Here is a 24338-nt window from a genome sequence, read left to right on the forward strand (position 1 = left end):
CATGTACCATTATTTAAATTACCTGTACCATTATTTAAATTACATGTACCATTATTTAAATTACCTGTACCATTATTTAAACTACCTGTACCATTATTTAAATTACATGTACCATTATTTAAATTACATGTACCATTATTTAAACTACCTGTACCATTATTTAAACTACCTGTACCATTATTTAAATTACCTGTACCATTATTTAAATTACATGTACCATTATTTAAATTACCTGTACCATTATTTAAACTACCTGTACCATTATTTAAATTACATGTACCATTATTTAAACTACCTGTACCATTATTTAAATTACATGTACCATTATTTAAATTACCTGTTCCATTATTTAAATTACCTGTACCATTATTTAAACTACCTGTACCATTATTTAAATTACCTGTACCATTATTTAAATTACATGTACCATTATTTAAATTACATGTACCATTATTTAAATTACCTGTACCATTATTTAAATTACATGTACCATTATTTAAATTACATGTACCATTATTTAAATTACATGTACCATTATTTAAATTACCTGTTCCATTATTTAAATTACATGTACCATTATTTAAATTACATGTACCATTATTTAAATTACATGTACCATTATTTAAATTACATGTACCATTATTTAAATTACATGTACCATTATTTAAATTACATGTACCATTATTTAAATTACCTGTTCCATTATTTAAATTACATGTACCATTATTTAAATTACCTGTACCATTATTTAAATTACATGTACCATTATTTAAATTACATGTACCATTATTTAAATTACATGTACCATTATTTAAATTATCTGTACCATTATTTAAATTACCTGTACCATTATTTAAATTACATGTACCATTATTTAAATTACCTGTACCATTATTTAAATTACATGTACCATTATTTAAATTACCTATAGTGTTATAAAAGATGCTGGAAGTGCTCCTTGTTGACATCCATGCATTTCAAAGCACGTTTAACAATGGTTGCAGATACTGGCTGTAGATCTTCTCTGGTGATTCTCCAGATAACGTTGGTAATCTTCTCCTTTAGTTGGTCTAGATTGTGAGGATTATTTACATAAACTTTTTGTTTTAAAGTCCCTCAAAAATAAAAATCACATGATGACAAGTCCGGGGAACGTGGTGGCCATAATCCTTTGCTTATTGTTCTCTCTTCACTAAACATGTCATGAACGCATGTCAGTGATCTATGAGACGTGTGGCATGTAGCGCTATCTTGTTGGAAAAAGAATTGTATTTTGTCTTGTGGTGTCAGTTGGTCATTAAGAGAAAGATGAGAGAGATCGGACTACTTTTAAGTGGGCCACCCTGTATACATGTCTTCTGAGATGACTGATCAATTTTTATGATTTCAATTTCAAAGACTTATTATTCATAATTAAAGTTAAATGCGTAAAACGCGTTTTAAAATCTTAGAGACTATAGATATCTGTACAGATTTTTTATATCGTAGCCAGATATCGCCTCCTCCCATTTCTGAAAGCATATTTGTTGAGCTGATGAAATTTACCACTGTATCTGTTGAATTCAGTTTCAATATTGTAATGTATCGGCAAATAGGTGTATCCATGGACTCAGTCCTGGGACCCATAATGGCAAATATTTTCGTGGGTTTGAAGAACAATTATTTTCTGGACCCATGAAACCATCAGTCTATTTTCAATATATGAATGATATATTTTGTCTCTTTAATAACCAAACGGAGGAAGATAATTTTTTCTTCTTACTCAATAAAATGCATCCCGCATTAAAGTATACTTATGAAGGAGAGTGTAACTCGTCCATAGCTTTCCTTGATATATTGGTAACAAAAACACCATCTAGTTATCTTACATCAATATACACCAAAACCCACATTTACGAGAGTGTATACACGCTGGGATTCATTTTGTCCCCCAAAATATAAGATCAATTTAATTTGGACCCTAACACATCGTGCCCTGATGGTTTGTTCAAAATCAAAATTAGATGAGGAATTTAAAATAATTACTGATACCTTATCCAAGAATGGGTACCATCTTGATGCGAGTAGGTCAGTTATGCAAAGAAAAATAACTGAGTTTTCTGAAATTAAAGTTAAAACAGTGAGTAAATGCCCAATTTAGGTAAATATGGCAGCGGTAAAATTTTATTTAGACTTTTTTCAGATTATTATGCATAAATATTTATAATAAAATAATTATTAATTAAAACATTATAATTATTTTTTTTTTTAATATTAAAATTTATTTTCTTTTGGAATGCGGGGGCTCTTTTTAAGACTAAATCTCCCTCAGTAGTTTTTTAAATTTTCTGTTTTTGAGCGATTATTATTAAGACACCTAAGATGTGATCCCCTCATGTCGGACATTATTTCTCGTTCTCACGTCACACTCAACTTTTTTTTCTTTTTTTACTGAATAAACGCTTTAAAATAAATTAAACCACTAACAACTTAAAGCCAGTTAGGTAGAAAACGAACACATAGAAAATCGATTGTATCTTTTTTAAAACAACAGTAAACAAGTACAATTATTTTTAAAAATATTATGGGGAGTATGGTACCTTTTAAAAACAATATATTCTTCAAGAATGGTCATAAAATATGTTTTCAATCGATATTTATTCAATAATGGACAAGTTTTCCGGGTACGAGTTTTTCGAGTACGAGTTTCCCTAGGACGAGTTTTCCTAAATTCCATTTATGTATGTGTTTCTGTGGTTATCAATGGTCTGTAGTGAAGCCAAGACTACTACTTCTCCATTACATTTCTTTTTCTTTCTACTTTTCCCTTTCCCTTTCCCCTCCTTCCTTCTTTCCTTCCTTCCTTCCTTCTTTCTTTTCTCTCTATGTGACCAGAGGTTGTAGCCAATCAGGACGGAGAACAGTTCTGGTGAGAAAGAAGGAGATACAAAAAGTTTGGAAGCAAAAAGACGGAGAGACGAGTTGTTCCAGGGTCAGGGCACAAATGAAAATCCCGAACTTTCTCGATATCACTTGTACACTGAAATGTATATAAAACCGTTTCGCTTTGAAATTTCTTGATTATTATTCCCAGGTCGGTTTCTAGACCGTTCCAACACCCCCGTCTTCTTATTAATTTCGACGACTCCCCTAAAGGGGGACCCGTCGAAATGGTGACCTACCCAACAAGAGTTACATTATGGTAACCGCCATAGGTCCTTTCGTTATCAAGCAGCTATTTTTGAAATTCTAATTCAAAGAGGAGGCACTAAGTTTGTTTTGAACCAAAAACACACTTCAAAAGAAGTTTAAACACAAATAAATTTATTCGGCTATGTAGAAGAGTCTTGCCTTTGGTAACATTTATTTGTTGCATATTTGTTTATCATTTCTTTTCTTTTTCTGTTAATTACAATAATAAATGTCCCAATCCCATTATCCTTTTTGAGGTACGTGTTATAAAAGATGCTGGAAGAGCTCCTTGTTGACATCTATGTTTAAAAGCAGATATAATTTCTTTTTAATTAAGAAAATCTTCAGAATATTTTTTCTTTATGTGTCTTATCCAAGATTTTAGTAAACTCGCCGGAGAGTTTCATCAATATTTTCCACATGCGTCTAAAAGGAAGTGCCATAAAACTACAATTATTTCAGAAGAAGCCGATCTTAGCTACCGCCAATATACAGCTGGCGTCAACGAAATTTAAAAACCCCGATCAGAGCAATTAAAACCTTTCAATGATCAAGTGAACTCCCTCGGACGGGAACATATAGACATTTAGCTAATAGATGCGAAATTTTTTTAAAGGGGAGTAAGCAAGTTATCTCTCGATAAATGACCAATAAATATAATAAATTAAACTGTGAATCCATGTTAAATCTGAAAATGAGATTTATAACCCATTCTGGAGCCTTTCTCAGTCTTATGTTGCAAATGAACAACTTCTAATAATAATCAAAAAAATAATAATTTGTGCTTGTTTCATTTTTTATTGTCAAAAAAAAAAAAAAAAAATTAAAAGAATCGGTTTGGAATCGGAAATTAAGCTATAATTTTTCCGATTCCAATACCGATTCCGATACTCCAAAAAGTTCCGATTTTTCCGATTCCCGATTCCGATTAATCGTTCCAACACTAATATATATATATATATATATATATATATATATATATATATATATATATATATATATATATAAGAGAAAGAAAATTAAAACTGTAAGTTGAACTTTATAATCAAAATTTATTGTTCGACTGAATACTCAAAAAAAAAAACAATTTACAAAGTCCTTATTCCGCGAAGTTTCAAAGAATGCTATTCTTATTATTCTTCTCATCAGAGGACATAAAGAAATCAGCAAATTATATTTGTAGCAATGCTAGAATTTGCTAGTTAAGGCATTAAGTGAAACCGCAATTTATTGTAGTTATAAATTGCCAAATTAAAAATATTGGATATGTAAAAAACTAATATAAAAACAAAACGCGCATAATATTTCAGCTTGAATAAAACTCCTCTAGAGTTGATATATATATATATATATATATATATATATATATATATATATATATATATATATATATATATATATATATATATATATATATATATATATATTAGTTATTGCTGTTTGATTCTATTTATTTATTTATGTTTAAATGTAAACAAGTTTTAGAAACGGAATGGCACATGGTTGATAAAAAAGGGGATGTCACTCCACTCACTCACAGGTGTGTACGAAGAAATAAGTCATTGTATTTTAAATATTTGTTTTTAAATATTTGTGTATTTGTTTATTTTTGTTCTAAATAGAAATAACACGTAAATGTAATCTTTTTTTAAAAAACTTTTGTCCTATGTGATAAATTCTAAAGGTAGCAATTGTTTCATCAGCATAGACTTTGTACATCAATTGTTTACAAATTGATTGAAATACTTATAAAAGGCAGAACAACAAGCGTGCCAATAATCAGTTCCCGGAAAGTCTTTGAAAGAAAATGGCTGTTTTTCATGCTATAATTTCTTTATTTTTTTTCATTTTGACCGCGTCTGCGTTACCACGAAGGACAGAAGAAAAAATAGAAACGAAATGTGGTTATCAGGTTTGTCAATTATTTTTCATTATTTATTCGTTTTTTTTTTGTTTTTTTTTTGTTTGTTTTTTTGGTACTTGACATTAAAAAAATGAAAATATCGAAAAAGTTATATTGTACGTATCCGTTTTGACATGAAGATCTTCGGAAATTTTTTTTACTTAATTTGATCGAGTAGTTTTTTTTTTTTTTTTTTTTTTTTTTTGTTTTTTACAGCGGAAAAATATGTTTTTATGAGAGCGTGTTGAAGACAGACATCTTGGATTTGTTTAAATTTTTTTGGAGGGGGGAATTTTAGAAACGACAAGGGAGATAACTAAAGCACCGACACTCCCTACCCATCTTTAATAACTAGCTTTTCTTTTTAAAAATTGAACCTTTTGCTCGGTATCATAACAAATTGTTTTTTCGCTGTAAAATAAAAACTACTTGATGAAATTAAATGAAATTTTTTTTCGGAGAACTTCATTCCATAGCAGACACGCACAATTTAAACTTTTTTCGATATTTTCATTTTTTAATGTCTTCACTAAACTGTACAAGTACTCCTCAGAAAAAAAAATTCACTTAATTTCATCAAGTAGTTTATTTTTTTACAGCGAAAAACTATTTGTTATGATACCGAGCAAAAGGTTCGATTCTTAGGAAGAAAAGCTCGTATTAAAGATGGGGAAGGAGTGTCGGTGCTTTAACTCCCCGTGGCGTGTTCAAAAGATTCCAAGATGGCTGACTTCAACGCGCTCTTATGAAAACGTGTTTTTCCGCTGTAAAAAAATAAAACAAAAACAACAACAAATTACTCGATCAAATTAAGTGAATTTTTTTTTTCCCCCGGAGATTTTCAGTCCAAAACGGATACGTAACCTTTTTTCGATATTTTCATTTTTTTAATGTCTTGATTAAACTGTATAAGTACCGTTTTTTCTGTTAAGTGTGTTTCTGTAAAAAAATAAATAAATAATAGTATAACCTCTTATATCAATGCTCTATCTCGAATATTGAGCTTTCTCATTAGGTTAGGATTGTCATATAATATTAATATTATTATTTATATTTGCTTTTAGCTTACAGAATTCTTAAATTTGTAAACTTTAATTTTTTAAAATTTATAATATATATAATGTATATAATAATGAGAATGTGCGTGTGTGTGTGTGTGTGTGTGTGTGTGTGTGTGTGTGTGTGTGTGTGTGTGTGTGTGTGCAAAAGGACACTTCTCAACCTATATACTCAACGAATTTTTCATCTACAGACTTTGGTATATAGGGTATTCAGATATGTGGAATACTTTTAATCGATTTTTATTTGAAAAAAAGAGAACTGCCAATTGAAAAATAAACTCTTCCCGATTTCAATACAATTATCAAGTCTCTTTTGAATTCCCGATTCCAATACAAGTACTGATTCTGATTCTTTAAAAAAATTTTCAATATTTAATTAGAGATTTGATACTTTTTAAAAACATTCAAACGATTTTGTATGATTCTGGCCCCTCTCCTCTTCTGATGATAAGCATTTAGTTTCAAAATGCCATGGCCTAAAGAGTTTTTTTTTCTTAATTTTCTCCTTTACTTTTCCTTAGTGTTCTGATGATATAATAAAGTTATATATTACAGTTATTTCTCATCTTTCATTTGATATATATATATATATATTTATGTTATGGTACCCTCATCTACATATATGGAGAGATTAAATCTTTTAATTCAGTGCGAATCATCATATTCCGGTGCTTTCCAGTCGCCCATAGTCTCTAATAGTTCACAGAAACGGCTATTTTTTTTTTTTACTGCTATAATATACTTTTGAAATGAAAAAAGCTCTTGTTTTAACAAAATCAAGATAACAAGCTTTGTTCATGGAATTTTCATTCAATGAAAATACACTACTTGTTGCTATCAACCCAATCTTTGTTGTCTTGATTTTGTTAAAACAATGTATGAATGCTCAATTACAAAAAAATGGTAATTTTGAAGCTTACAAATTAAGTCACCATGTGAGGCTCCATGTTTTGACAAGCTTCTGGGCTTGACCTTTACTCCTAATCTGAAATGGAATATGTACATCGAATCTGTCGCTGGAAAAATGGTGGGATCCTTCTACTGCTTTATTAGATATGTCACTGCTGATGCAATTCTCTACCTATATAAAAGGATGAAGTAGTATTACTGTCACATCTGGGTAGGAGTTGCTAGAAGCATCTTATCCTGCCTTGACAGATTTCAAAATAGACTTCATAGCCTAGTAGGGGATGTCCTTTTCTCTTCCCTGCAACTTCTCTCTCACAGAAGAGATGTGGCGAGCCTATCTCTGCTTTATCGTTACTTTCATGACAAGTGCTCGTCTGAGCTCCAATCTATGCCCCCCTCCTTGCCAAACTTTCACAAAAACACTCGTCTAGCTGAAACTATAATAAATAATTTTTCACACTCTTTATCTGTGCCTAAACCTAAACGTAGATTCCATGAACAAAGCTTCTTTCTTAGAACTGCACGCCTGTGGAAATCTCTTCTGTTTGCCTGGTTTCTAGTTAACTACAATTTAGTCGTCTTCAAGTCCAACATAAACAAATTCTTGTTGAACCGTCCCTTTAAGTAATCCAATTTACCAAATTTCCACTACTAACGATTACTACGATATTATCCCAGTGACTACTGTACACTCATGAACTCATCAATCCTTATCCTCGAGTGACCTCCGGGCCTTGATAAGTGGTGACTCGTATATGAAAAAAAAAAAAAAAAAAAAATAGGCTGTACAGTCGCCTTGCTAATTTCATTTCGCTAAAATGTACCTTCCCTTCCGCTTTTCTATCCGTTCGCAGACGCCATTTTGCTGACTAATAAAGTCCACATTGCCGTAACATTTTTTTGCCACTTTTTTGTTTTGTTGTTTATACTGCTAAATGTTCAATTTTTCTAGAATTGAAAACAAACTGTAAACAAAACATGACATTTTTTTTTGGGGGGGGGGAGGGTTGTATTACTGTACACATAGATTCGAAAAAGTGGTCAAAAATTAAAATATGCAACAAAGAAATATTAACATTCGCTATAAAAGTTACTTGGCAACCTACCTGAATCATTTATTTCATATCAGATATTAACTTTTTACGACTCGTAAAAATTCAAGATGGCCAAAATTTACTAACCCCCTTTTTGTCCACAGAGAAAAGCCTCGTTTTCAAATTTTAGTTCGCGCACATTTTGGTGGGAGGAGCGTGCTTCGTTTTCGGCACATGGCTCTGCAGACATATGTCTCTGTGGACATTTTGGGTGTATATATATATATATATATTTTTATTTACATTTTTTTTTAAAGAAGTTCTGTCCTCGTAATGAAAGCATTTGTGCGAAACTTCGGTATTTCAGTCAATTTATTATGAACATTGATGTTGATAAAACAATCGCTATCTTCAAAATTCATCACACTAGACAAAAGTTTAAAAAGAAGTTACTTTACATTCGTCGATTAAAAATAATAAACAAATACTGTATATTAAGAAGACATTTCTAGCTATACCGTAGTTGGAGATCTTGTGAAGTAGACCTTTATGTCATACCCTATCAAAGGCTTTTGATATGTCAAGAACAATTACCCTAGAAAAGAAGCCTCCATCGAGAGATTTGCTAAGCTTAGAAAGAAAAAAAGAAACAACTCTGATATGCTGATAACAACAACTAATAACTAAGAATATTTTTTTGTTGTTTCAACTAGACTGAAGTTTCACATAAAAACTTTTTTTTTTTTTTTAAATCCAAATAGGACTGAAGTTTCACATAACAATTTTACGGTATCTTTTGTTTATGAAATTGTTATGTGAAACTACAATTCTATTTTGAAAAAAAGAAAAGTTTCTTAGTTTTTTTCATTTCATTGTTTTGCTTTGTTATGCAGAGAAAGGAAGATGAAATTCAATCTTTACAGTATCTTTTGTTTATTAAAATGTTATGTGAAACTACAGTCTAGTTGAAACAAAAACTTAGTTATTAGTTGTTGTTATCAACAATCGAGGTTTTTTTTGTTGTTATTTTTTCTTGCTAGACTGTACAGTCAACTCACTAAATTCGTTTCGTTAAAATTTGTGTTCTGTTCCATTTTTTCAATCCGTTCGCGGATGCCATCTTGCCGATTAATAAAGTCAACATTGCCAATGTTACAGTAACATTTATCAAGTGGGTTTACTATTATTTTGTTTAATTTTCGATGTTTGAACGATTACCGAGACTCCACAAATGTCTCATGTCTGCCATTTTTTTTTGTTCTAACATAACACTTAGTACTACGTGTGTTTCATGCAAAAACAAACATGGCGACTAATAAAAATACGGAATACATGTGATAATAAATGTAATATCATTGTTCTTGGTTGGTTGTTTTTGTTTTACGGCATATCAACCCTTTTCAGGTTATTTAATGCCAAATCCAAAGATTTTGAAGAAAAAAATTTTAATAGAATATATTTGTTGTTTTCAAATCGGTTTCTACTTAACCCATAGTTGGGATCCTAACAGGTACTACCACTCCGGATCAGAGTGGACCTTGGAGCAATGGTAATTAAAGGGTGGCTCCACACTCCCCAAAGCCCGCAAGCTGGGGCCTCACCACTGGATATAGTTTAAGGTCATATCTAGGACCCATTGTTCTTAGATTGATAAATGAAAAATCCTTTATATAATAAGGGTGTACATGTTCTCGTTGAGTGGTTCCAATATCGGGGATCGATTTACTAGAATGTTTTATTAGATACTGAGCACTCTTTACTAATATTTAAATATTGAATTTATTTATTTATTTGATAATCTGGTATATTAATGTCTTTGAAGATTGTAATGTTGGGTATGGGGCAGCCAAACCAGCTGCCAACATTCCCCTGCTTTTTATTGAAACCAACCGAGAGCTCTTTTTAGTATCCTCGTTGTTCCCTTAAGTGCAATTGTCTGGATCTCTCTTGCACTTGGTTCACCAGGAATATTTAGTTAGGTAGGACTTCAGGTTTTTCTTCATAAGCCCTGTGGCACCTATAATAACTGGTATGATTGATATCTCTCTAAGATTCCAGTTTCTTTTCATATCATACATGAGACCTTGATATTTGGTCTGTTTCTCCCTTTCAGCTCTGTTCAGACCTCCATCATTAAGGACACTCACTTCAACCAAGGTTGCCACTCTCTGCGTGTGCATTTATTTAGTAATCTGTAGTAATAAGATTATACTTTTGAAAATAAAAACAGGTTTAAGGCTATCAAAATTCATACTAAAACTGCCTCTCGTAGCGTAGTGGATAAAGCACTTGGTAAAGTTTGGTTATAAATTACACTCTTCTGGAGGTTAAACTTTCAATCCTCAGTGTGAGCGACACTCCAAATACACTTGCGAATTACTTCTGATGGAACGAGAGCATGTTAACCCCATGGATTAAATAAAGGCTTCTGTTCAAAATTCTGTGCAGATTTCCAAGTGCCACAAGAAACACCTGAAAAAAGATTGGAGTTTATATCGATCAAAACATTGTGTGAATAACACTCAAGATGAGAACGCTAGTCTGAATAATATAAATTGTCTATCCTCATCTCAAAAATTCAGAAACAAAATGTGACTTATGAGGTCCCTCATTGAACTCCGATTAGTTTGGGAGTTGTAAAGCCAGTTAAATATAAAAAGACAAAATTAAAAATTAGTTACCCCTTTCTCTCTCTCTCTCTCTCTCTCTCTCTCTCTCTCTCTCTCTCTCTCTCTCTCTTCCTTTCTCTTTATAACTATAGGTGAAATAGTACTGTTTTGTTAGTAATGGGCTATTCCAATTTTTTAATTTTTTCCTCATTTTTTATCCTGACCTATTAATAAACAGTTTGTGAGTGACAGAAGCGAGAGTCATAGACATCTTATAAAATAAAAGCGGTGTCAAACAAGTGAGAGGGTGAGAGTGATAGAAACTTTGCAAGCGATGAAGTAAATTGTGGCTTATCAGAACAATTAAAATGAATTTTTTTGTCCAAAAATAACTTCAACTAAGGAATATTTTAACATGTATTTTATAATTAAAATATATACAACATTGATTAACCCGGTTTTATGAGATTTGCATACATAGCCACTTGACAAACACTAGGTTCATGTACCAAAAGTGCTGTTTTGTTGTTCTGAACGATATTTACTATTTATCTTATCTCCTCTCCAAGAGGTTAAACACAAGGTCAGTGTGGGTTTGATGAAAAGGTTTCTGCGGAAGAAAGTGAATTTGAACTTGGCACAACCAAATTTTCAGTCCGTCATTAATACTTAGCCACTGTATATCCACTAGCATGACTAGACACGGTAGTTGCTACTGCTAATACTTTTCTATTGCTGTTTGTCAGCATTTGGGTAACCTCAACTCTTCCTTCTCTGTCGGTGTTTACTACATGGTGCACCAAAATGACAGTGAAAAGTAAATATATATAAGGTAAAATTAAAAGCCAAGAACAATGCGAGATTTTTTTTTTTTTTATAGAGTAAAATTAAATGCAAACAAAAGAAATAAATTTCTTTTTTTTTGTTGTTTGTTTTTTCTTTTTCACACAAATTTTAACTCTAAACAACAGTAATTTTTTTTTTTCTGTTGTATTCAATGGTGTTATAAATCTCAATATATTTCAGACTTATTAGTCCTTTTTCAAGAGAAGACAGCGGAAGAGTGTTCAAAATTGGAAAAATTGGAAAAGTAGCCGCAGAGAGTTTGCCACGTGATACCGCGAAATATAGAACAAAAAATGACGTTAGGAGAACGTTAAAATAAATCAGTTGATGTTTGAAATACTTGTTGCGTTTGTGAATCAAGGGAGATGACTATTCAAGCAAGGTTTTTTTTTTTTTTATATTAATTATTGTTTTTCTTATGTTTTAAACTTATATTATAAAAGCGGAGCTCAATTCCAGTCTATTGTTTAGTGTGGGAGTATTTTTTGAAATAATTAAAGATTCGAGGATACGAAGTTGACCTACGTTTCTTGAAGAAGCAAGGATGTTGATGTGAAAATCTGGTTCTGAATTAATGCAAGTGCGAATATGTTTATAGAACGACGAAGCAGTAGTGTTTAAGTGCTCTTTAATGCGGTGATGAAGCAATCTGGTAGTGCTTCCGATGTAAGATGCACTGCATTTAGCGCATTGTAGGTCGTAAACAACGTGGTTCTTAAAGCATAAACCTGTGTGTGATATTGGGCAATTAGATAGTGAACAAGGGGAAGGTGTATGCGATGGATGTTTTCGGTTGAGCTGTTGTCTTAAAGTAGATCCAGTGTGGATGAGTTGAATGTTGAGTCCCTCGCTGCGGATGGCTTTTCGGATTGAAGATGAGATTTTGTCACTGAGGAAGGGTAGTTTTAGAAAACAATTGTTAGAGAAGGGTCGGGTGTTGCGTTTTTTCTTTTTAAGTGAGGATAGGATCGTATTAGGGTAGCCGTTTAGTGAGAGGGTCTGTAGGAAATTGTTAGTGTGTGTATGTTTGTCGGAGATGTTAGTGCATTTGTCTTGTATGCGTGAGATTTCGGCATGTGCGTAGTTTAGTTTGTCCTTGAGAGGTAGTGCAGATTTGAAATGTACGAAGAGGCGTTTGCTGGCGGGTTTTCTGTAGAATTCAGTGCATATGGCACCATTTTTTTTTATTTGTATTTTAAAATCAAGTAGAGAAAGAGATTCAGAAGAGTCTGGGTGTTCTATAGTAAATTTTGAGTTTGGGTCGGCGTTATTGAATTTGTGGAAAATGTTAATAGCTTCTTCGCGGGAGTATGTGATAATTAAAATGTCATCGATATATCTAGTAAAAAGGAGATATGAGTAGCAGGTACTAAGGGTGTGTCTTTCGAGTTTGTCCATATAAGCAATGGCAAGAATACCGGATAGACTGGAGCCCATGGGTAGTCCAGATACTTGTTACATCGGAAGCACTACCAGATTGCTTCATCACCGCATTAAAGAGCACTTAAACACTACTGCTTCGTCGTTCTATAAACATATTCGCACTTGCATTAATTCAGAACCAGATTTTCACATCAACATCCTTGCTTCTTCAAGAAACGTAGGTCAACTTCGTATCCTCGAATCTTTAATTATTTCAAAAAATACTCCCACACTAAACAATAGACTGGAATTGAGCTCCGCTTTTATAATATAAGTTTAAAACATAAGAAAAACAATAATTAATATAAAAAAAAAAACCTTGCTTGAATAGTCATCTCCCTTGATTCACAAACGCAACAAGTATTTCAAACATCAACTGATTTATTTTAACGTTCTCCTAACGTCATTTTTTGTTCTATATTTCGCAGTATCACGTGGCAAACTCTCTGCGGCTACTTTTCCAATTTTTCCAATTTTGAACACTCTTCCGCTGTCTTCTCTTGAAAAAGGACTAATAAGTCTGAAATATATTGAGATTTATAACACCATTGAATACAACAGAAAAAAAAAATTACTGTTGTTTAGAGTTAAAATTTGTGTGAAAAAGAAAAAACAAACAACAAAAAAAAAGAAATTTATTTCTTTTGTTTGCATTTAATTTTACTCTATAAAAAAAAAATCTCGCATTGTTCTTGGCTTTTAATTTTACCTTATAATTTTCTTCAACAATGCTTCAAGCAAACTACAACCTACATAAATATATATCATTATCAATTAATTATTTACCCTCTTCCTCAAACTGAGAATTTATTTTGACAAACATGTTGTTAGGTCCATATTCCGATTCCGTATAATATTTAAGGTTGATCATTTTGGAGTAAATCTGTTTAATTCTTTTTTTTTTTAATTTAAAAATACGTAATACTGCAATAAATATTTCGGATAGTTTCAGCAAAGATTGCTCGAATGCTGACCGAAATCAAACGTTGCTCAAAACGAAGGGTAGATATTGACTGAATGCTGAGAGCAATATAAAATTAGCAGCAGCAATTAGTCGTGTGAATGGGCAGAAGCGCTAAAACTCTGATTTGAATACTGTTAATTATTAAAATATGTAATCTTTTTCTTTGATTTTCAGAATTGTAACCTGGGCAAGGACCACATGATAAATGTGCATCTAGTGGCCCACTCACACGATGATGTTGGTTGGCTAAAAACAGTGGACCAATATTATTATGGCGGTAAGTTATTGTTTCGTTTTTCGTCTTCTTTTACGGCACATGATATTGGAAGAATTCTAGAAATAAGAACATCATGCAGTTTGCATTTTTAAAAAAAATTTATTTGATGCTTATCCAGTTTTTTCTATAATATTAAAAACTGCACATTAAAATGATATAAACAAAATTTTAATTACATACTCGCATATTAAAATTAAAAAAGACAGTATACTAAAAAGTATGCAAATTCATCAACTACTTTTTTTTTTGTTTGTTTTGTAAAACAAGAAAAACACATTTTAACGGCAAAATATCTTATCCACCATTTTCTACTTACATTCGGGTCAACAGCCAAGGAACATAATTCAGTAATTATTTAGCCATCATAAAAATACCAGCTAGAAATCTTTTACCGATCAAATTTTATTTTATAAAAAAAATACTGAATAATATGCACAGTCTTTATTTATTTATTTTTTATTTATTTATTTATTTATTTTTTACTATTGTGTCTTGGAAGAGTCACTAAGGAAAATACAGACATGGATATGGGTTAGAAAAGTAATTCGTATTGAAACAAAACAGAATATACAGAGAGCAACAGATTACTGTAACGCCAAAATGGCATACTGTGAAAGTACACAGGTCACACCAAGAGTCTGTACTTTGTAGAGGACTAGGATATATAAATCCTAATCCTGTTACAAAAGAAAATAATGAAACGAATGGAATGAAGGAAACAAAAACTCAAAGGCTGGATAAGATAAACGTGTTGTTTATTTACTGTTGAAAGAATGAATGTTTTAGATATAACACGTGTTCATGTCTGTGCGGGTGTAACCATCGTTTGTTGCGGGATTGGTTGTATAGAAGGAAAAAGGAAATGTGTGTTCATCTCACGTTCAGGTCACTATCATTTGTTCACGCGTGGGGAGAGAAGTGAGTGATGTAGTGGAAAATGGGAATGATAGTCCAGCGTGTAGACAAAGACAAAGGATAGAGGGTTGACATTCGTTAGCAGTCAGCTACGCGAAGGTATTCTCAGGGACAAGTTTTATATATATAGAGAGAGAAAGAGTAAGAATGTCAATCCAATTCATGGAGAGAGAAAGCGTATAAAGTGTACGTACGGTCTGTTAGCTTTTTGTCCCACATAGTAGCAAGTGGTGTGAGGTACACGCGTGCGCGCGCATGCCGAAAAGGCACGCTGTCATCGGTAGACCATCCAGCTAGGAAGCTGGTCTGAAAAGGAAGAAACCGCTTATTGCTCTTTCTTTTATAGGTGTTTCCGGTGGTATGCGTGGATTTCCTTTGAAAGGGGAAGTGACGTTGTCCATGCGTGCGTGTATGTGAGTACATGTGTGTACGTTAGCGTGTGTGTATATACACGTGAATGTGAGTGTATGTACGCGAACGTGAATATATGTGCGTGTGTGGACGTGTGCGCGTATGTATATGACAAGTAATATAGCTTGAGATGTAAACTCGTGTTTTTGTGTGAGACTAGAAAAGGCTCGCGCAACTTTTGGGCTTATTTATAAAGTTCAGAAGAGTTTATCTCTTGTGCATAGGTGACTCCTCTGCACTGCAAAAAGCTTATTAATATCTTTTCCACTTTGGATTGATAGCTAGTGGATCGATGAATTTTCTCTTTCTGCCCGTTCGTCGCTGTTCCTGGGTTGGTTGGAGTGGATCAAGACCAAAGTCTCAAAAATGGCGTCGATCGGCTCTTCCTCTACGAGTAATGTAAGATATCTGAGTGACGTTTTTTTTTTAATTAGTTTTGGTGACGTTTATGGGTATGTCTTGGACTTTGTATGATATGCCCGATATCGCAAATTCTTTAGAATTATATTTAAGGTCTGCATTTCTTTAGTAATATCATTCATTTCTGAATGACATCCCAATTATTGTTGGGAATATGCAAAGGAAGAATTCCAATCTCTTTTGGATGCAGAACCAGTATACTCGCACCAAATACAGTCTTAAATCATTGCTAGTTTCAGAATTAAAACCACCAAACTAATATTTAGTAGCATAAAGTAGTGATGAAACTTTTTATTTCCGCTGGTACGATTCTTACACGCGTGTAACATAGCACGTATGGCAATGCATGTGAGAAAATCAGCATTAGTTGTAAGATAGCTGACAAGAAAAAAATATTAGTTGCAGGAGCCATTTTAGCAATATACAAATTAGCAAGTATGCGCCAGCTTGCATGACAAGAAAAAGAGAGAGAAAAATACACTACATGGTCAAGAGGAGGAAGTAAAGTGCGGTCGGGCAGGATGAACATTTGAAAATGAGTGTGAGAAAGCATTGTGTATGGTCGGCATAAGGTAGCGGGGAGAGAGAATTTTAAAAAGCACATGTAATATGGCAGAGCATTGTAAAATGTGTGCGAAAAAACTTTTGAAAGATAATGAAATGCGTTATTGTTGGAATAACCATAAATGCATTTCATTTGCACTAAAATGTTTCTTAGAGTTGATACCCACTACAACTCTTAAGAATAACTTAAATAATTTTTTAATTTTTTCTTTTTTTTTTTTTTTAGCAAGAAAAGATATTCAAAATGCTGCTGTACAATATATTTTGGATTCAGTCATCAAGGAATTAGTGGAAGATCCGAACAGACGATTTATTTATGTAGAAATAGCCTTCTTTTGGCGATGGTGGCTTGAACAAACCGATTCTAAGAAGCACGTTGTAAAAAAACTGGTTGATGAAGGTAAGATGGCTTTCTATTAATTTCTGTTTCTCTTTTATGTTGGACTAGAAAAATACCAGTTCTTACAATGATTAAACTCGAGATATAATGATATTAAGTTGGTGCAAAAATAATGTAATATTTTTATCATATATATATATATATATATGTATATATATATATATATATATATGATAAAAAAATGACATTATTAAATGACAGTATTAGGTTGGTGCAAAAATAATTTCGTTTTTTTTTTATGTAAGCAAAATCAAGACTTCAAAAAAGGTGTTGATAGCAACAAAAAGTGTATTTCATTTAACGTTACAATTGTTTCCATGTCAGTACGACAATTTCAAGCATTATGGCATTTGAAAATTTTCACAAAACCAGCATTTCTTCAGACATTATGAATAAAAACACTTTTGACAATAGAACATTGTTTAAAGAAAAAGTGGATGTTGTGGTCAAACTAATATATAATGTAAATGAATATAAAATGATATAGTTGTGTGTGCGTTAGAAGAAGCACTACATATATATATATATATATATATATATATATATATATATATATATAGTAATTTATAAAAATATATATGGCAATTAAGCTACACAGAATAGCTCTACCTATGTATTGAGCACTGTTGAAGTAAATACTTAATGTTTAAACATAAAATTATACTTTCGTATATTGAAATAATATTAACGAAAATAAAGAGAACTAGGAGAAAAAATAGAAAATAATTTTACTAACTCATGCTGTGTCATATTTATTGTTTTTAAATGACTATTTAGTTAAATTATATATATATATATATATATATATATATATATATATATATATATATATATTTCTCCCCATTCCCCCTTCCGTAACTCTTATTGACATGATAATGTAATAAAGTTCCAATATAACTTTACTCTATCCTTTTAACATTCTCTCTCTCTCTCTCTCTCTCACACTCTCTCTCTCTCTCTCTCTCTCTCTCTCTCTCTCTATATATATATATATATATATATATATATATATATATATATATATGTACAATAGCGTCCAAAACTAAGTGGCAACATTTTAAAACCTAATATTTGTTAGAAATAACAACTGTGAAAAGCTGAAATTTTGACAACTGGTAGTCGTTATCATCCATAATAACATACTAAAATTTGAATCATTTGCAAAGGATAGAAAAAGAATTATAACGATTATTTATTTATTTTCAAAATAGGAACGTCCAAAATTAAGGGACAAAATTGAGAAAAACAATGTAAACAGCTAAAAAACAATAAAAATACATGCACAATCAATATTTAGTAAATAAGCCTTTGCTCTCAATGACAGCTGCACATCTTTGACTACAAGAACGAATCAGTTCTTGACAATCCTCGATACTAATTTTAGACCATTCTTCTTGAAACTTCACCCACAAATCCTCCGTGTTAGTGGAATTTCTTTCCATAACTTTCACTCCTAAGGTCTTCCAAAGATTTTCTATTGGATTTAAGTCAGGACTTTGCGGTGGCCAATCCATAATTTCGAAATCTTACTTGCTAAGGTAACTCATTACCACCTTTGCCTTGTGACATGAGGCATTATCTTGCATAAAGGTGGCCCTATCGAAACCTGAATTCCATGATTGGCACAACATGATCTTGAACAATGTTTTTATAGATCTGCGCGTTTACACGAGTTTGTAACCGGGCAAGAGGCGTTGTACCTTGGCTAGAAAACATTCCAAATACCATGACGCTTCCGCCCCCTCCTCAAACTTAACAGTTTTCTTAGTACACTTTGCACTTAATCTTTCACCAATACGTCTCTTTACATTATTTTTTCCATCATTTCCAAATAGATTAAACTTGCTTTCATAACTGAAAAATACTTTTACCCAATTTTCATATGTCCAAATTACATACCTGTTTGCAAACTCTAATCTCTTTTTCTTATTCTTCGAACCAACAAGTTGTTTCTTTCCTGGGGTTCGATTAAACAGCCTATTTCTTGCAATCGTCTAGAAACAGTCTGTCTTGACACATTAACACATGAAATACTATTCATAACCCTTTTAATTTCTGTGCAAGATTTAAAACGGTCCTTTAAATATCGTTTTTCCTTATCATAATCATTTCTGTAAAGTGTGATGAAGTTATTGGATCGTTGATACGATTCGGTAACCGAAACATGTGTAACTAAGCAGATAAAACGATGATATATATATATATATGTATATATATTAAGTAATGTGATTTATAATTTAAAAGTTTTAAAATTTTTAAAATTTAAAAATCAAAATTTAATTAAATTAAAAATCAGTTTCATAAGAAGGAACAACAACAAAGTCAATTATCTGTACGATCGTTTCGGAAATCCGTGCTTTTTATTTGTGGTATACATGAAGTCACGTAGAATAATTATACATAGTTTTTTTGGTAAGCACGGTCTCCTCATCAGCAAATTTAGGAGGATTTCTATTGAATTGAAAAGACACCAAAAATAAACCTAGCATTAAAAGTAAGGCAGATGAATCTGAAAAATTGAAGTAAAAGGTTTGGATATAAAATTTATAAGAAAATTAATAAGGAAATTGGTATAGGTTAGAGATAGAAATGAGTAGAAAAAATATATATATTTTTGAATTTACATAATAAATTTGATTTAAAAATATATAGATATATAATTACCTTTTGGTTTTTCTTTTTTTGAAATCAGGAACTGTATTTAAAGTAGTCATTTAGATGTTTGCTATAGCTTTTTATTTTATTGAATGATGAATTTTAAAAGGGCGACGCTCGTGCAGTAAATTGTTTCCGTTAGCGTATTTTGATTTAGAGACGCTACAGTTAATATCTATAGAGAGAGAGTTTTTTTTTTTTTTTTTTTTTTTTTGCAAGTTTTTAAGGGGAGATAATTGTCATGGCTTTATTTATTATTTGATTTACGAGTCTAAGGGCGGTAATTGGTTTAACTTAATTTATTAAAAAAAAAAAAAAAAAAAAAAAAAAATCTATTTTTACTAATGAGTAATTTTTAATGATTTAAGGTGGTTTATATTTATTAAATTTAAACCAACGTTTATGATTACACGATAGAAGCTCGTGTCTTGAATTTACTAGTTTGGTTGTGCTTTTTATATCTTCATATTTTAAAATTTTTACGGTTTCTTTTGTACATAATGTACAAAATTTATCTCCTGGTTTATATGATTTGCAAGTCTCAATTATTTGCCATTTTAAGTTGAAAGAAATATTGCTATTTTTTAGTTGCCAAATATAGTTGGATAGAGTAGTTTGGTTTGATAGAGAGTTATTTTTAAAAGAATGTTTGTGCGTTGAAATTCTATGTTTTATTGGGCCAGATGTGGAACCAATATATATTACCTCTTGATTATTATGATTATTTTCCGTTAGGTTTATTGTTGGATTATAATGTGGTGGGTTGGTTAATAATTGATCGGTAGATTGATTTAAGTTGGTGTTATTATTTAATTCGGTAGTTGAGTTATGGCTGTTGATAGGTTCTTGTATATTTGGAGTTTTTGATACTGTGCAGCTATAGATAACATTTTTAATTTTACATGAGCCTTGTAGGGGACATTTATTTTTTCTTCTACAGTTACAGTCCGATGTATTTTGTATAGTTGCATTTTGTAGTTTATTAATTTTATTATTATTAGAGCTAATTATTTTCTGATGAAGGTTAGGCATAGTAGAGTAAGAGACTTTAATTGTGTTCTTATTGAAAATCTTATTATATCTATGGGGGGCTTTAAAGTTCTTATCTAATATTTTAAAAAATTCTCTAGCTATGTTTGTTTCTAGGTTTTTGGAATACGGGGGGTTGAACCATAGGATCTCCTTGTGTCTATTCTTACGTTTGCGGGTTTTAGTTTGTTGTTTATTTATATTATTATCTAATATTTGTAGTTTGGTTTTATCTTTTTTTGTCTCCTGGTTATTTTTCTTAACTCGTATACGGGAAGACATTGCCATATTATATGTTATTACGCTCTTAATAGGTTTATTTTTAATGCAGTTTATGTTTCTATCATTTTCATTTATGAATTTAATTTGTGAATTATATCCAGAGTTTTTAAGGGCTTCATTATAGTATTTTTCATTTTTGGTAAATATTGATTTAGTAGAAGACAGTCTAGAAATTCTTAGAGCGATATTGGGAACTATTGATTTTAATATTGATTTAGGGTGGTTTGATTGATTGTGGACATATAGAAGTGATTGGTTAGGTTTATGGTATGGTTCAAAGGTAGAATTTTCAAGATTTAAGGTTATGTCTAAGAAATTAACAATTTTTTTATTAGGGTCGATTTTTATACTAAGTCCATAATTTTTAAATAATTTATGTAGAGCTTTAATTGCATTTTCATAATTTTTATTAGTAGAATTCGTTATGAAAAGTGCATCATCTCTATATAGCCCTCCTTCAAGTTTGAATTGTTTATGGAGTATACAATGTATTTCATTTAAAAGGAAAAGGCCAACTAGATCAGTGACCTAATTTAATAAATATAAACCACCTTAAATCATTAAAAATTACTCATTAGTAAAAATAGATTTTTTTTTTTTTTTTTTTTTTTTTTTTAATAAATTAAGTTAAACCAATTACCGCCCTTAGACTCGTAAATCAAATAATAAATAAAGCCATGACAATTATCTCCCCTTAAAAACTTGCAAAAAAAAAAAAAAAAAAAAAAAAAAAAAAAAAAAAAAAACTCTCTCTCTATAGATATTAACTGAAGCGTCTTAAAATCAAAATACGCTAACGGAAACAATTTACTGCACGAGCGTCGCCCTTTTAAAATTCATCATTCAATAAAATAAAAAGCTATAGCAAACATCTAAATGACTACTTTAAATACAGTTCCTGATTTCAAAAAAAGAAAAACCAAAAGGTAATTATATATCTATATATTTTTAAATCAAATTTATTATGTAAATTCAAAAATATATATATTTTTTCTACTCATTTCTATCTCTAACCTATACCAATTTCCTTATTAATTTTCTTATAAATTTTATATCCAAACCTTTTACTTCAATTTTTCAGATTCATCTGCCTTACTTTTAATGCTAGGTTTATTTTTGGTGTCTTTTCAATTCAATAGAAATCCTCCTAAATTTGCTGATGAGGAGACCGTGCTTACCAAAAAAACTATGTATAATTATTCTACGTGACTTCATGTATACCACAAATAAAAAGCACGGATTTCCGAAACGATCGTACAGATAATTGACTTTGTTGTTGTTCCTTCTTATGAAACTGATTTTTAATTTAATTAAATTTTGATTTTTAAATTTTAAAAATTTTAAAACTTTTAAATTATAAATCACATTACTTAATATTGAATTAGCTCTAGGACATTTAACTATCGAGCTTATTATATATCTAAATTACAACGAGCATTTCCTGTATTTTAATTAAACTAGTAATTTCACTATTACATTAAAATACACTTAGCTCTTTAGACTATTATTCTAATCTCCTTTAAATTATCAGCTCCCTATAACAGGTTGAGTTTATATACGTAATTGTAGATATGTTTCATAAGAAGGACATACAATTATCAACTAAATGCATCCCCATACCCCCTAAAGACACCTTTATAACCAGCTTAATTACAAGTATAAATACATTTATAAGGAACTTGAGATGGAAAGCCTACCATTTTGATAATTACCAAAGTGAAACCACAGAACCAATACACCACCAACCTGGAGAAATAAAAGAAACCATCCTCAGACAAGACAATGAAGAAAGAAAAGCAGCGAAATACTACAGACTAAAAACATACAAAAACCCTAAGAGAAACATAGACACTGAAAATTTTGAAAATGACTTAATCAACCTGATTAAAAATATTAAGTTTAAGAAAAATAAAAAATATATCACTCCAACACTTAAAAAAATAAATAAATTTTCAAAATCTATTTCTACAAGCCACCAAAATAAACTCATAGTACCGGCAGATAAAACTGGAAATTTCTACACAATGGACTATATACAATATAAAAATCTAATATATAAAGAACTTAATAAAAATTATAAAACTACTAATAAATTAGCACTAAATAAAATAAATAATGATGCAAAAAACATTTTAACTAAACTTAAAATAGATAAATACACAGAAATAACAGTACCAGGTACCCCGAGATTTACTTTAAAAGACCACAAACACAGCTTCAATATCAACCCTACTATTAGACTCATTTGCCCCTCGAAATCAGATATAGGACTGGTTAGTAAAAACATATTAGATAGAATTATCCCCAAAATTAAATCCATAATAAAATACCCACTATGGCAATCTTCAAACCAAGTAATCGACTGGTTTTCTAATATTCAAAATAAAAATAATATTAAATTTCTTTCTTTTGACATTGAATCATATTACCAATCTATATCACCTATCCTACTTAATAAATCTCTATTAATGGCACGAAAATTAACTAATATAACTCAAGACGAAACTAAACTAATACTTATAGCTAGACAGTCTTTAATAACATTTGATAATAAATATTGGACCAGGAAAAATACCCCTAACCACTTCAACATTTTAATGGGATCGACGGACTCGACTCAGGTCACTGATCTAGTTGGCCTTTTCCTTTTAAATGAAATACATTGTATACTCCATAAACAATTCAAACTTGAAGGAGGGCTATATAGAGATGATGCACTTTTCATAACGAATTCTACTAATAAAAATTATGAAAATGCAATTAAAGCTCTACATAAATTATTTAAAAATTATGGACTTAGTATAAAAATCGACCCTAATAAAAAAATTGTTAATTTCTTAGACATAACCTTAAATCTTGAAAATTCTACCTTTGAACCATACCATAAACCTAACCAATCACTTCTATATGTCCACAATCAATCAAACCACCCTAAATCAATATTAAAATCAATAGTTCCCAATATCGCTCTAAGAATTTCTAGACTGTCTTCTACTAAATCAATATTTACCAAAAATGAAAAATACTATAATGAAGCCCTTAAAAACTCTGGATATAATTCACAAATTAAATTCATAAATGAAAATGATAGAAACATAAACTGCATTAAAAATAAACCTATTAAGAGCGTAATAACATATAATATGGCAATGTCTTCCCGTATACGAGTTAAGAAAAATAACCAGGAGACAAAAAAAGATAAAACCAAACTACAAATATTAGATAATAATATAAATAAACAACAAACTAAAACCCGCAAACGTAAGAATAGACACAAGGAGATCCTATGGTTCAACCCCCCGTATTCCAAAAACCTAGAAACAAACATAGCTAGAGAATTTTTTAAAATATTAGATAAGAACTTTAAAGCCCCCCATAGATATAATAAGATTTTCAATAAGAACACAATTAAAGTCTCTTACTCTACTATGCCTAACCTTCATCAGAAAATAATTAGCTCTAATAA

At 30.8% G+C, this 24338-nt stretch overlaps 1 protein-coding gene across 1 annotated transcript in view; it reads left to right on the forward strand.

Moving 5' to 3' along the window:
- The first annotated feature begins 4709 nt into the window (after nucleotides 1-4709).
- Nucleotides 4710-24338, forward strand: part of LOC145292983 (lysosomal alpha-mannosidase-like) — an 87100-nt gene continuing 67471 nt past the window's right edge. The window contains exons 1-3 of the mRNA XM_080139225.1: nucleotides 4710-5083; nucleotides 14094-14196; nucleotides 16733-16906. Of these exons, the coding sequence (XP_079995351.1) occupies nucleotides 4979-5083; nucleotides 14094-14196; nucleotides 16733-16906 (382 nt within the window). The 5' untranslated portion in view covers nucleotides 4710-4978. The remainder of the gene's footprint in view (nucleotides 5084-14093; nucleotides 14197-16732; nucleotides 16907-24338) is intronic.

This window comes from Euprymna scolopes, chromosome 14 (assembly GCF_053919585.1).
Source record: "Euprymna scolopes isolate OS-2025 chromosome 14, ASM5391958v1, whole genome shotgun sequence".
NCBI lineage: Eukaryota > Metazoa > Mollusca > Cephalopoda > Sepiida > Sepiolidae > Euprymna > Euprymna scolopes.